Here is a 16,017-nt window from a genome sequence, read left to right as displayed (position 1 = left end):
AATTGGCTCTTTAATTTTTCACTGGTACTTTATGTTATCGAGCCTTGAAGAATGAAAAACAGAGTTAGCATCGCCGGGATTTGAACGAACTCTGAATTTCAAGAGCCGGAACAAATACCATATGATATAATCTTTCACAATGCAAAACAGGGATAATTTGTAATTTCTGATATAAACACATTGATAAAATTCATAAGCTATTGGAAACCGCATCGAAAACAGCAAACAACAATATTATCATATTCTAGTAACTGGTTCATGCCTTAGTAAGGAATTTTTGTAGTGGAAAAATTTACATGTTACACTGAGTTAGTCAGGTAACATAAAATTGGTAAAATGTGAGGTTGTAGCTTTCATGCGATTTTAAATGAAATTAGAAATATAAAGGAAGTGAAATAGTTGCTGAAATATTATCGTTGATAAAAAGTCAACGAGTAGATTCGTTAAGGTTCACTAAAACACTCGTCAAGGCTCATTACATAACTGAATTCTATTCTCAACGAGGTCAGCTTCGTTAATTATCTTTCTGGGGGTCAATGAAATAACGAGTCGATGTAATACTCCTATAAAGCATTCTGGATGTGACCAGAATCATAATAGAAGATAAACGTGTTACTTACCGCCATGATGGTTGTCATGTAGACGAGTGTAAATAAACAACTCTCCCAAACAAAGGTAGAAACATCACATGCAGTGGTGTAAACGCTGCGATAGGTTAACATAATTTAGCGCAGTGTTTCTCAAATTATCTGATGTGGCGTACCGGCAGTGTTTTTTTTTTTTGTTTGTTTGGTTTTTTTTTTTTTCAATCTGCCACGGACCGGTAATATTTATTAATTTATACCGGAAACAATATATATAATGAATATAATAAAAGTTGACAATGATTTTAATCTTATATTTATTTTGTAAACGAGTGGCTGTGTGTTAAGTAGCTTGCTTACCAACCACATGGTTCCGGGTTCAGTCCCACTGCGTGCTACCTTGGGCAAGTGTCTTCTACTATAGCCTCGAGCCGACCAAAGCCTTGTGAGTGGATTTGGTAGACGGAAACTGAAAGAAGCCTGTCGTATATATATATGTATATATGTATGCGTGCGTATATGTTGTGTATCTGTGTTTGTCCCCCCCCCCCCCCCAACATCGCTTGACAACTAATGCTGGTGTGTTTAGGCCCCCGTAACTTAGCGGTTCGGCAAAAGAGACCGATCGAATAAGTACTAGGCTTACAAAGAATAAGTCCTGGGGTTGATTTGATTCGACTAAAGGCGGTGCTCCAGCATGGCCGCAGTCAAATGACTGAAAAGAGTAAAAGAGTAAAATAATAGAGAAGTACATAAGAATTTCATAAGCATTTTATAACGTTTCTTTCATTACTGGAAACTCGCCGCGTACCAGCAGCTGATGGCTCGCGGACCGGCACCGGTCTGCGGAGCACCATTTGCGTAGCACTGATTTGGCGGAAACTTAGTTGCTTCGGTCAGCCCTTATCCTTTAGCATGTAAAGAGTCGGTATTTTTGTTATTGTTATTTAGTCCCAGGTTAGCTCTGATTGAGAAGACCTCTGATCAGTGACATTCCATTCGTAACCACCTCGTCTTTTTCTTATAGTGTAACGATTATTCAGCGTCATATTACATTACTCGATAGACTTCTTTTTAACGAGTGTTTTGGTACTCTTATATAGAGTATTTATACTCTTTAATCGATCCTATACCACTTTTAAAACTATGATTCCACTAAAATATACAACAGAGATTCAGACTCGAAAAAGGGAAAAAAAAAAAAAAAAAAAAAAAGGCAGACGTAGGACTTAGGAAGCACCAGGTTGGAATTTCTCCATTTTGACGGGGATTTTTCAGATTTTCTTTTCACAGTGCCCTTGTAAATGCCCTGGACTATCTCTTTAGCAAAAAAAAAAACATTTGCGAAAAATGTTGTTACCCCTCCCCCCTTCCCTCTCTCTACCAATTTTGGTCGATTTTGTGAGCACTACGCACCATGCCTTTTTGCGGGTCACCACGAACGATGATATTTTTGGGGTCACTACGCACGATGACTTTTTTGGGGGGGAGGGGGCTATGCACGATGATTTTTGGGGGGTCTCTACGCACGATGGTTTTTTTTTTGGGGGGGGGGGCACTACGCACTTAAAAAGTAAAGAAGTTTTTTTGTATTTAGTTTGCAAAATTCTTTATGTGAATTCGTGTGTTGAAGCATATTTCATTGTGTCTGAGGAGGGTCATTCTGTTTTAATGCCTTATTAAATAACACACTCACCTGTTCGATTAAATAAGTAAATGAGTGGAAATCGAACCGGTGAGTGTGTTAATATGGCATAAAAACAGAATGACTCTCCTCAGACACAATAAAATATAGGTGAAGTCTTTTTGGTAAAAAAAAATGTAAACATTTTCAGACGGAAAAGTGTAAAGTTAAGGGCGACTTTAGCTGTTGTTTCTAGCATATCCCATGACCGGTAAGGTTTAGGGTTGATAACAATGATAAATCTTCAAAAAACATTTTTTTTAATAACATAAACAAGTTTATGCCATTAACAGGGAGAAAATACTGAAAGAGTAAATTTAACCTGTTGGTGCTTCCTAAGTCCGACGTCCGCCAAAAGATATTATTAGTTCCTGTAAGTTTCTAAGAACTTGGGTGAATGGCACGAGTGGATGGGCTTGTTGTGAGTATACAAGTGTAGGGCGAAAATTACGGAGGAGAGAGGAACACTTATTACGGTGCTCCTGGTGAGAAGAGTGACTCATCATTACCTTCCTGTTAAATTGTATACCGCGTTTGATTTTTTTTCTTTTAATTATTCGATTCTATGTAAATCTCGACACCGTGTCTATCTTTACGTGGTCCACTGTAGCCGTCGCTTGGTGACTGTTTTTCATCCTATCGAAATTCATAAAATAAAGAACCAGCTTAGCGCTGGTATCCTCTTTAGATACCAGGCCTTATGCCTGTAGTAGAAAGAATTGTTATAAAGCAGAGGAGGAGGCGATCTAGCAGAAGCGTTACTGTGCCGAATAAGACGCTTAGCGGGATTTCTTCCCGGTCTTTACGTTTTGAGTTCAAATGCCGCCGAAGTCAACTTCGCCTTTTCATCTTTTCGGGGTCGATAAAATAAGTACCAGTTAAGCACCGGAATCGATGAGGTAGCAGTTCTGTTAAGGAGCACTCCGTCGGTTACAGCGACGCGGGTCCCATCTGATACGACCAACGGAACAACCTGCTCGTGAAATTAACGTGCAAGTGGCTGAGCACTCCACAGACACGTGTACCCTTCTCGTAGTTCTCAGGGAGATTCAGCGTGACACAGAGTGTGACAAGGCTGGCTCTTTGAAATACAGGTACTACTCATTTTTCCCAGCTGAGTGGACTGGAGCAACGGGAAATAAAGTGTCTTGCTCAAGGTCACAACGCGTCGCTGGGAATTGAACTCACGACTTTACGATCGTGAGACGAATGCCCTAACCGCTAAGCCATGCGCCTTCACAACAGGGGGACTGTTAACACGCCAGGTAAAATGCATAAGTGGTATTTCGCCTGTTGCTACATTCTGAGTTCAAATTCCGCCGAGGTCGACTTTGCCGTTCATCCTTTCGGGGTCGATAAAATAAGTATCAGTTGAGTATTGAGATCAATGTAATCGACTTACCCCCTCCTCCAAATTTCAGGTTTTGTGCTTTTAGTAGAAAGGATTATTATTATTATTAAAAATTTAAGTACCAGTGAAACACTGGCGTCGATATAATTGCCTAGTCCCACCCCATAAATTTGAGGCCTTGTACTTCCAGTAGAAAGGATTATTAAAAATTTAATCAGCAACTACTTAAGGCTGGAGGATTTACGTCTGAAGTACTTATTTTTGTATTAAAGAGATTCTATTTCCATTTGAAGTGTGTAAATACAATTTATTTGCGTTTGTAAATTACATTTTAAATAAATTGAAATTGTAACAATAACATTTTGCATTCAGGCATGCATGCATACAGACAAAAAGATAGCTAGCTCGCAAGATAGAAAGATGAAGTATAGCAACTGTAAATCCTTTAACTCTAATTAATTTGAGATTAAAAAAAAAAAACACATACACACTGAATCTCTGATGTTCAAAATATACAAATCCGAAGACCATTTTTCTGTTTTTAGAAAAGGCAAAAGAAAAAGAAGCAGGTGATTTAAGGGAAATTTGGCTGCTATTTCTAACGTGTTTTGCGAGGCTTTTTCGTTGGTTCATAAGCTGTCGGTAGAACAACAAGGACATCTAATATTTGTTAAACCTCAAGATAGTAGTCCTAATCGTGTTCGCTTTCTATAATCATGAGATTTCCAAGGGATTCCATTAGCCAATGTGTAGTAACGCCGTGTGCATGCGTAGTCTCACGCATGCGTGGAATTAAACAAGCAAGCGTTCCCGCTCAATTCATTCTCTTTCTTGCTGGCCAGCAATAGAGCATGGACGTGTTTAGTTGTCTTTCTACATCTTTCGGACTTACGCTCGACAGCTCGCTCACATCTACATAACAACGTCCTAACAACTATGCTCACACACAGAAGCTGTAACAACAAGACCTAAAGATGTATATATTTACCACCTGAATAAATGTTGTTTAAGTTGATAGTCTGGAGTTCAGCGTTCCGTTATATTTCTTAATTTTATATAGGAAAGTCAGGTATACATCTAATGATGTATAACCAACTTTCCTATAAACGTATGCTCTTTATTTGAAGGCGAAAATGAAGTGATTTGAAGTCAATTTGGCTACTGTTTCTAGCAGGTCTAATAATCACAAACAGGATCGTGTTGCAGTTATTCAGCTCTGGGTCAAAATGTTACTCGCGTAGACCAATCAAGACAGGTATTGGAGCCATTCTCGCTTGACGTACACTTCAGTATTTTTCTTTCTTTTCCTTTCTTCTCTCTTTCTCTCCCCTCCCCCTCTCTCTCTCTTTTTATCTGTTTTTTTTTTGTATTTAAATTTGAATAAAAGCGTCATAAAAAAACAAATTGTGGAATATCTAAGCAGTAAATCTTGAATATTTGGCAAACATTTACAACCACGATTCCATATGAGAGGTTCTCCCATGGTAAATAATGCAGTATTCTATGTTTTATCACAACATCCACTTCAAGTGGGAGATGTACATTACTTTTTTAGTATTAATACTGCTTCTGTCGCTCAAAATATAATTTTTTTAATAAGCCCACAAGCTATGTGGGACGTTTGTTGGTTAAATAGATGACACTGATATTCTATATATATAGATGTTTTCGATCTAGTTTGGATTTTTTGCCATCAAATTTGATGGCAAAGAATCCAAACTAGATCGAAAACATCTATATATTCTATATATAGTTGGTGGAGAAATTGACAAACCCAAGAAAGGGTGAAATCATCACCTGGCAGTTCCGGCGACCGTTGCGGACAGTAATTTCTTTCTTTATTGCCCACAGGGGACAAACAAGGACAGACAAGGGGATTAAGTCGATTACATCGACCCCAGTGATTAACTGGTACTTATTTAATCGACCCCGAAAGGATGAAAGGCAAAGTCGACCTCGGCGGAATTTGAACTCAGAACGTAACAGCAGACGAAATACCGCTTGACATTTCGCCCGGCGTGCTAACGTTTGTGCCAACTCGAGAGTAATTGCCCATCAAAAGTATAAACAGGCGTGCTTTTATGCACCACAAGTCCATATGAGAGGTTGCCTCAGGGTAAATAACGCAGTATTCTCTGTTCTAACAGAACAACATATACAAGAATTGTCGACCAAAGCCTTATCAGCGGATTTGGTAGGTGAAATCTGAAAGAAACCCGTCGTGTATTTGTATGTATGCTTGTATGTATGTTATTGGGTTTGTACTTGGGTTCGTTTCCGTCGTCTGCATACGTTAACAGTTCGGCAAAAAGAAACTGATAGAATAGAATTTAACAAAATTCTTGAGTTTTATGGGATTCCATTCCACAAATTCACAACACACCATATACAAGTATTATTTTCATATTAGCAAACTTACGTCTGTAAGCTACCAGCAAAATATGAAGAATCTATATTAGAAATCTTTTTATGGAAACCTCCAAATTAAAGGGCGAATCTAATTCAATCTTTTTTGAACATATAAAGATAATTGTAAAGATAATTTATGGACATCTTGTATTACGATTAGCTCTCTTTCTCTCTCTCTCTCTCTCTCTCTCTCTAAATTCAGAAAAAAATGAAAAATAAGGATAACTCAGCAAATTTATTGGAAAACAGGCAATCAGATAAAATTTTCGATGCTGGTTTTACATGTGATCTAAAAGGGAGATTACTTTTTTTTTTATTATACTGAGTTAAATAACAAAATCCATAAAAAGTAACATAAAGTAATCTCCCTTTAAATTGTAGATCACATGCTAAAGTTGCACCTTTCTTTTTGTTAAGAACTGATGTGAATTTAGTGCTGGTTTCTTGTGAAAATGCAACTGCCTTCGTCTCGTCGCTGATCACATTGTAAAAATCTTTAGCCAACATCTTATAGGTTTTTAGAAATTGAAAATAAAACTAAAAAGTAACCTAGAGTAATCTCCCTTGTAGATCACACGCCAAAACAGCACCGTTTTCTTTTTAGAAGCATCAAATCATTTCCCACGTGGGCTCCATTGGTTGCAAAGACGTTGACTGATGGAGCTCAATTTTAATAGATACAATATTCGTAGAAGTTGTAAAGATATTTTATGAAAACCCTGTAAAACATAGTGGTTAGGGTTCCTGGGTTGGATTCGTTGCATGAGAACGCATTCTCTAGCATGGCCGTAATCGAATCACTGAAACAAAAGAATAAAAGGATATCTATCTATCTATTTGTCTGTCTATTTCGCTATCCATTCATCTTTCTTTCTTTCTCCCCCTCTCTATCTATCCATCTATCTACCTATCTATCCCGTTATCCATCCATCTCTCTCTCTCTTTCTCTTTCCCCCATCCATCCATCTATCTATCTATCTATCTCTCTATCTATCTATCTACCTACCTACCTACCTATCTATTCCGTTCTCCATTTATCCATCCATTTATATCTCTCTCTCTTTTTTCCTCCTCTTTCTATTTCTATCTACCTATCTCTTTCCATCTATCTATCTATCTATCTATCTATCTGTCTGTCTGTCTGTCTGTCTGTCTGTTTGTCTGTCTATCTGTCTGTCTACCTATCTCTTTATCTACCTATCTATCCTTCTATCCATCCATCTGTCGCCCTTCCTCCCTCCCTCTCCCCTCTCCCTCTCTCTCCCCCTCTCTCTCTCCCTCTCCCCCTCTCTCTCTGTCTATCTATCTACGTACATACATATATGCTTATATGTATACATACCGAGGGGCATACTCGAAAGATAACAGTTTGGCTAAATGTTTTACGGATTTTAATTTGGATCCTTTAAATTTCTTGCAAATTTTCAAAATTGCTCTGGCTTAAACTTACCTTATTTTTGTTTACTTTCAACTACGATGGATGCAGTAAAACATTAAGAATGTTCTTTATGCAAGGGACATCCTGTAATACTCGATACACCGTGTCTGGTTTAAAAAAAAAAAAACCATGGGATCTTTACTCGAATTTAAATCATAGTTGCTCGACCAAGGACTAAGCAACAACAACGACAACAACAATATCCAGTCTTATGATGCCGAGAAACACCGTACGTGGTCACTGACTTGTTAGAAATAGCAGCCAAAAATTCCTCAACTCCCCCTCCTCCCATCGTCTTAAGCAAAGTAAATTACTTTGGATAATATAGAGCAGTAGTTCCGAAAGTGGGCGGTGGAAATATCCAGAGGGGCGTTGAAAAAAAGTGGAGCAATAATTAGGCGGCCAAACGGGGGCAATAGATGTGGACCCCCCCCCCCCCCAGATAATGGACTAATTAAGTTAAGTCTTAGTTGTAAAAATATAGCTGTTTTGAATTTGCTGCATAAAGTGGTCTACGTTCGTGACGGTGAGTGGTGGTGGGGGCGCTAGGAATGCGGCCCGAGTGCCAAAGGGAGCAGGAAACTGAAAACATTTTGTGAACCACAGATAATGAGATTAAAAGACAGAGTAATCATTTCTAATGCTTTTGATCGTACGTCCGCTAAGACAAAGCAGAGTTCAATGTAAACTACAACAAGCGGTCCCATGAAGTCCATTTCATCGAACTGACAATAATTTTGTTTTCCTTTGTTCCCTCCCCCCTTTTTTTGTTTTTGATTTGAGTGGGTGGTTGATTCTTAGGCTGACGCATCCCGGAGCATTCACGATCAATAGAGAGAGAGAGAGAGTATCGATCCGCATAAGAGCGTTTAATTTTTTTTTCGTCTGAAGATGCCAATCTTTTCTATAATAAACCTACTTGGAGCGACTTAGAATAAATACGAGAGCGCGTTTTAATATTACAGACACTTGTCTGATAATTCTATGACTCCACAAATCTCTCGTAGCCATTTCATAATTCTCATTGATTTAACACATCCTACATGCTTAATATAAAACTGTTGCTCATCAATGTTAAATGCATACATACATACATACATACGACCATCGTCCACGCACAAAAAAAAGGTGACACACAGACAACCACTCCCAAATAATTCCTGCTACTAATTCCCTCTACAACATTAAACGACACACACACACACACACACACACTAACAGATAAACAGCCAAGCCACACACACACACATACTAACAGATAAACAGCCAAACCACACACACACATATACGCACATACACGTGCTGTTATTACACACGGACCCGCGTGCAAGCACAGATACAAACCTCACTCTCTTGCACTCTCCTGTCTTAGAAAGAACTTTTTCTTCACCCTTTCCCTTCCGGTCATTCCACAATGTAACCTCGTGTATATCGTTGGCGATTTTTTCTTCCTCCGTCTTCCCTTCTTTGAACTTTCCTATATTTTCGACGAAGAGCTCCGCTCGAAACATCAAATCTTTCCTTTCCTAAGCGTCCAGTAACACAATATCTGTATCATGTCCTCACGTTGTTGTTTTTTTTTTGTCGTTTTTCTTGTTTGAACTCACTACATATATATATATATATATATATATATATATATATATATATATATATATATATATAGGCAAATACCTTAGGAATGAGAAACCAGGTTCGAAATTTCCCGAAGATACCTGATGAAAGCTGGTGGGTACATCAACCGAAATGTTGTGTTAACAACACACAAGATGAGGACAAATATCCATCAAGTGTAAATAATGTGGATTAGATTTGTTTGACTAAAGTTCACCAAGGTGTTACCTCAGCATGCTCGCACGCTGTCCAGTGACTGAAACAAGATAAGTACATTTTTATAAACAGGAGAAAGAGAACACAATACGCAAAGTATATATATATATATTTCTTTTATTGGCCGAGAATAAGACAGGAATTTCTCAGACTTGCCTAGAGCTTCGTGTCAAATCATTTTTCAAACAGATTAAAAATGTTCTGATATATGTATTTATAACTTTATCATGGAAATCGATAGCATACTGAAAAATTGCAGTTATTGGCACGTGTTTATAATATATAAACTCTTCAAAACTCAAAAGATACAATCCGCTCTGCTGTGGAATGGTGGAATGAAATATGTATGTGTATACGCCTGAATGTCTATCTACCTATTCACCGATATATATATATATATATATATATATATATATATATATATATATATATATATATATATATATATATATATATATATATATATGTGTGTGTGTGTGTATGTATGTATGTATATATATATGCATATATATACACACATAAATATACATACATATCTACAAGGGACATGTGTGTGCGTGTTTATGTGAACGTATATGTATTGTCAATTCACCTATATACATACATGGACTCATTATATATATATATATATATATATATATATATATATATATATATAATTATGTGTATTTCTTCTGATAGAATAAATAGGTTAATAGAAACCAATGTAGCAAAGAACACAAAATAACTGTTGTTTAGTTCCTGTTTTTAAGGCAGGAACTCCTTGAAATTTTGGGTATTTGAGTATATTTAAGAATTTAAGGAATGGAGAAAACGCATGTTATAATTGCATACTTTATTCCTACATATGTTTCAAAGGATTACAACTTGTGTGATGGGATCACACAGGTTGTAATCCTTTGAAACATATGTAGGAATAAAGTATGCAATTATAACATGCGTTTTCTCCATTCCTTAAATTCTTATATATATATATATATATATATATATATATATATATATATATATATATATATATATATATATATATATATATATATATATATATATATATATATATATATACACTATTTAAACTATAGTTTTCCTGCTGGATCTTTTCCTGAGAGTATAGCGATCATGTTGTTGGCAGCTACTTCTGACATGGCATTACGAGCTTCCCAAGTACTACTCGCTATGTGAGGTGTGATGATTAAGTTCTTGGTGTTGTGGAGTGGGTGATCCGATGGAAGCGGATCCGGCTCGGTAACGTCAATAGCAGCGCATCTAATTACTTCGTCGTTGAGTGCCTTCCTTAAGTCGTCATGGTTGATGATGCCACCTCGACTCACGTTGATCAGACATGCTGATGGTTTCATCTTGGAGAAGGCGGACGTATTAAACATGCCTTTCGTTTCGTTTGTCAGGTTGCACGCAATACAGATCATGTCGCTCTCAGCCAACAATTTATCAAACGTTACAAACTCTGCGTTGACATCTTTGTCGTAAGTGCAGCGTTTCACATCAAAGTATATTAGCTTGCCGATCTTGAATGCGTTCACGCGTTGAGCGATGCCGAAACCAATTCGGCCCAGACCCACAATACCAACTGTTTTACCAATCAGTTCGAATCCCAGAAGCCACATCGGTTTCCACGGTCCCCACTCCTTCTTCTTCACGGCTTCGTAACCTACAATTATAACAACAAAACATAGAAATAATACTTGTCTATACTGGCACAAAGCCGACTAATTCAGAAAAGGAATACAGTCAATCAAACCAGCGTCGATATGAAGCATTTACTATAAGAAGATATCGTATTCGATGGCATCAAAGACATACTTTTCGTAAACAAAAATATTGGCGCAGGAGTGGCTGTGTGGTAAGTAGCTTGCTTACCAACCACATGGTTCAGTCCCACTGCGTGGCATCTTGGGCAAGTGTCTTCTACTATAGCCTCGGGCCGACCAAAGCCTTGTGAGTGGATTTGGTAGACGGAAACTGAAAGAAGCCTGTCGTATATATGTATATATATACATATATATGTATGTGTGTGTATATGTTTGTGTGTCTGTGTTTGTCCCCCCAACATCGTTTGACAACCGATGGAGGTGTGTGTACGTCCCCGTAACCTAGCGGTTCGGCAAAAGAGACCGATAGAATAAGTACTAGGCATCCAAAGAATAAGTCCTGGGGTCGATTTGCTCGACTAAAGGCGGTGTTCCAGCATGGCCACAATCAAGTGACTGAAACAAGTAAAAGAGTAAAAGAGTATTGCTTCAAAACAATTACCCCATTTCTATATATGAAAGCGCGGGGCCTAGTGGCTAGGGTATTGCACTCATGATCACCAGACCTTGAGTTCGATTCTTGGGCCGGGTGACGTGTTCTGTTCTTGAGCAAAACACTTCATCTCACGTCGCTCTAGTGCTGTGTGGTTACTGGCGTGTCAAACAATAGATCCAACGTTTCCTTTGCGTGTTATAAAAGTTAACTAAAAGAGGTTGCGGTGGGATTTGCACACCAACCTTGTAAAATCCTCACCAGCAGCCACGACCCAAACACACCCCACGTGTTGGAGGGCTGTCGCCTGAGTCGTTTCATCCAGGAGTCAGGGAATCACCAACAAACGGTGGATGCAGGGACACGCTGTTACAATACATTCCCCCATACTACTACTACTACTACTACTACTACTACTGTTGGCACTCCGTCGCTGACGACGTCGAGGGTTCCAGTTGATCCGATCAACGGAACAGCCTGCTCGTGAAATTAACGTGCATGTGGCCGAGCACTCCACAGACACGTGTACCCTTAACGTAGTTCTCGGAGATATTCAGCGTGATACAGTGTGACAAGGCTGGCTGTTTGAATTACAGGCACAACAGAAACAGGAAGTAAGAGTGAGAGAAAGTTGTGGTGGAAGAGTACAGCAGGGTTTGCCACCATCCCCTGCCAGAGCCTCGTGGAGCCTTAGGTGTTTTCGCTCAATAAACACTCACAACGCCCGGTCTGGGAATCGAAACCGCGATCCTATGACCGCGAGTCCGCTGCCCTAACCACTGGGCCATTGCGCCTCACTACTACTACTACTACTACTACTACTACTACTATATGCGAAGTTGGGCTCTCCGTCAGTTAGGACGAGGAGTGCTCCAGTTGATCCGATCAACGGAACAGCCTGCTCTCATGAAAATAACGTGCAAGTGGCTGAGCACTTCACAGAAACGCGTACCCTTAACGTAGTTATCGATGAGATTAAGCGTGACACGAAATGTGACAGGGCCGACCCTTTGAAATACAAGTACTACTCATTTTTGCCAGCCTAGCTGACTGGAGCATCGCAAAATAGAGTGACTTGCTCAAGGACATAACGTGCCGCCGGGAATTGAACTCACGACCTTATGATCCTGAGCGGAAATTCTTAACCACAACTAGCCACACACCATCACAAGGCGAAATTGGGCCTATATCAGATGTTTTAATACATTAAAAGCACTTTTTTTTTCTTCTGAATATGCGCTGCTGAAATTAGGATGCATCTTATACACTCGTGCATCTTTTATGCCATCAAATACCATACTACTGGTTTAATACCAAAACTCATGTAGTACGCTGTCATGAAATTGCACAAACTGTACGACAGAGCATACATCAGAAATTTACCATTGAATGAAATAAATAACATATATATATATTTTTTTTTACATTAATTACATTATAGATAATCGATCTATTTAGCTTATCCCACACATAATCAATAACCAACACATTCCACACATACTGACCAGTAATGTGACACAATATACACAACATATACTCTCTCCCTCCGTTCCTCCCTCTTTCTCTCGCTTTCATCTCCCCCCCTCTCTCTCTCTCTCTCTCTCTCTTTCTCTTTATATATATATATATATATATATATATATATATATATATATATATATCCACAATCACTCTGACATTATCACGTGATGTAATTCATTCAACGGACTGAGACGACTGGTCGCAACTGCTTGGATGCAGATGATTTGGCACATCTGATTGGACAGTCACAGAAGTATACATATACAGATAGAACGAGAGATGGGGCAAAGGAGAAAGAGCCATTGTAATTTATTAACTGGACACGATTAACATAAAGGCATTCAGTCCTCATAAAGAGAAATATGTTCTCATACATAAACTGAGAGAAGGAATGGAAAGAACAGGAGAAACATTAACATCTTATGTCAAATAAGTCATCTTTGAATTAGCGACGCCACGTAGGCGGCGGCAAAACGGCTGAACCAAAATGTCTCATTCCTTTCATACAATGCATACAAAACAATGACCACCCGACAAAGCAAAATAAAATCTCTCACACCAAATAAACAACAAAATATAAAAACAACACCTGAAACAATAAAACAAACCCAAAACAAAACAGATGGTTTACAAAGATGAAATCTAAATTTACACACTGACATGTACTTAGGGATGCAATAGAAATTCAGAAAAATAGGCATATTATCCTTTTCTACTCTAGGCACATGGCCCGAAATTCTGGGGGAGGGGGCCAGTCGATTAGATCGACCCCAGTACGTAATTTATCGACCCCGAAAGGATGAAAGGCAAAGTCGACCTCGGCGGAATTTGAACTCAGAATGTAAAGACAGACGAAATCCTGCTAAGCATTTCGCCCGGCGTTCTAAAGTTTCTTATTTCTTTACTGCTCACAAGGGGCTTCACACAGAGGGGACAAACAAGGACAAAAAAGAAAAAAAGGATTAAGTCGATTATATCGACCCAGTGCGTAACTGGTATTTATTTTATCGACCCCGAAAGGATGAAAGGCAAAGTCGACCTCGGCCCGGCGTGCTAACGTTTCTGCCAGCTCGCCGCCTTAAAATAGGTATATTATTGACGAATGACGACTCTGATGAGCAAATATAAATATATGCCTTTTCATGGCAAATAATCCTGCGAATGTAAAAGCAGCGAGCTGATAGAATCATTAGCATGTCGGCGCTAGCGTAGCTAGAATGTGTGCGGCCCTTCTGTTTCTTGCCCCCGGACCCCTCAAAAAACCCCTCTTGTCTCCGGACCCCTCACATAGCCTTCAGCAGACGCAAAAGTGACGCACTCCATCCAGCTATGCTAGTGCATGTCGGGAAAAATGCTTAGCGGCATTTCGTCCGTCGCTAAGTTCTAAGTTCAAATTCTTCCGAGGTCGACTTTGTATTTCATCCCTTTCGGGGTCAATAAAATAAGTACTAGCTGAACTCTGGGGTCGATGTAATCGACTTTCCTCGCCCCCGAAATTGCTGGCTTTGTGCCAAAATTATTATTATTATTCAAATTCCTACGAGGTCGACTTTGCCTTTCATCCTTTCGAGGTCGATAAATTAAGAACCAGTTACGTACTGGGGGTCGATGTAATCGACAAAGGGTTGTCTGTCCTTGTTTGTCCCCTCTATGTTTAGCCCCTTGTAGGCAATAAAGAAATAAATCATCATCATCATCATCATCATCATCATCATCTTCATCATCATCACCACCATCACCACCACCACCATCATCATCATCATCATCATCATCATCATCATCATCATCATCATCATCATCATCATCATCATCATCATCATCATCATCATCATCATCATCATCATCATCATCATCATCGCGGCGAGCTGGCAGAAACGTTAGCACACCGGGTAGCATTATGCTTAGCAGCATTTCTTCCGTTTTCACGTTCTGAGTTCAAATTCCACCGAGGTCGACTTTGCCTTTTATCCTTTCGGGTCGATAAAATAAGTACCAGTTAAGCATTGTGATCGATGTAATTGAGTTATTCGCCTCTCACTCTCTTTCCCCAAAATACCGCGGATTTGACGCCTCTATCATAAAAAGAAATGCCGACATGTGTGTCCTGGCTTTTAGAATAACTACATCTGTATTTCTCTGAGTCATAGGAAGCCGCTAAAAGGACAGGAGTCAGGAAGGGCGCTAAATCGTAAAACGCTACTTAAAATCGACGTTTCTTTATCAATATAACCTTTACTTTAACCCAATGACCTAGAACAGATCATTTCGCAGTGTGGACTACGGTCATGTTCTGTTTATCTTGATATGAGATCACCATGTCGCGCACATATGGTTGTGATGCATGTGCCTGGTGTACCCTTATCAGACAGGTAGTCATGATGGGTATGCAGGGCTTCGTATATTTTACCCCAGTGTCACTTTGATGGCATGCACTGCTCTCTCACTCAATAATAATAATAATGATAATAATGATAATGATAACTATAATTATAATAATAATACATCGAAATTACCTTCAATCATCCGTCTGGCCGCAATTAACATCAGCCCCAGAGCGAACTCTGAGACACAATCACTGGAAACTGTGCTGCAGTTTGCTGCAACAATGTTTCGCTTTTTAATTTCTTCCAAATCAAGATGTTCATAGCCGACTGACATAGTGCACACAGCCTTCAGTTGCGATCCTGTACAAAAAGAAAAAGAAATGACACCAGAAAAGATAAAAATCAATTAATGTGTGTGTGCGTGTGCATGTGGTTTTGTGTGTGTGTGTGCGTGTGCATGTGGTTTTGTGTGTGTGTGTGTGTGTGTGTGTAAGGCATGGGTGTGTAGCCAAGAAGCTGGTCTTACAACCGCGTTGTTTCGTGTTCAACTATAGCCTCGGACTAACCAATACCTTGTGAGTGAAGTTGACAGACGGAGACTGTGTGGAAGCCTG

General features: G+C 39.1%; 2 protein-coding genes across 7 annotated transcripts in view; both read right to left on the bottom strand.

Moving 5' to 3' along the window:
• LOC106874181 (coiled-coil domain-containing protein 112) overlaps positions 1 to 7,575 on the bottom strand; it is a 38,744-nt gene extending 31,169 nt beyond the window's left edge. The window contains exon 1 of one of the 3 annotated variants that reach the window (XM_089360874.1): positions 7,479 to 7,575. Coding sequence is in view for 1 of the 3 variants with exons in the window: in XM_052972113.2 (XP_052828073.2) it covers positions 621 to 722 (102 nt within the window). In the remaining 2 variants the exon portion in view is untranslated. Of the gene's footprint in view, positions 1 to 620; positions 772 to 2,590; positions 2,731 to 7,478 lie in introns of those variants that run through there. The other 2 variants (XM_089360873.1, XM_052972113.2) reach the window with 2 other exon arrangements.
• A 1,818-nt stretch (positions 7,576 to 9,393) lies between these two features.
• Positions 9,394 to 16,017, bottom strand: part of LOC106874184 (glyoxylate reductase/hydroxypyruvate reductase) — a 33,125-nt gene continuing 26,501 nt past the window's right edge. For all 4 annotated transcript variants that reach the window (XM_014921840.3, XM_089360871.1, XM_014921839.3 and 1 more), the window contains exons 2-3: positions 15,593 to 15,763; positions 9,394 to 10,965 (exon numbers count right to left, since the gene is read on the bottom strand). In XM_014921840.3, the coding sequence (XP_014777326.1) occupies positions 10,373 to 10,965; positions 15,593 to 15,763 (764 nt within the window). In that variant the 3' untranslated portion in view covers positions 9,394 to 10,372. The remainder of the gene's footprint in view (positions 10,966 to 15,592; positions 15,764 to 16,017) is intronic.

The sequence above is a fragment of the Octopus bimaculoides genome, chromosome 12 (assembly GCF_046866305.1).
Source record: "Octopus bimaculoides isolate indiv1 chromosome 12, ASM4686630v1, whole genome shotgun sequence".
In the NCBI taxonomy this organism is placed as follows: Eukaryota; Metazoa; Mollusca; class Cephalopoda; order Octopoda; family Octopodidae; genus Octopus; species Octopus bimaculoides.
Note: the sequence above shows the minus strand (reverse complement) of the source record. Positions and strands in the feature narration are given on the sequence as shown.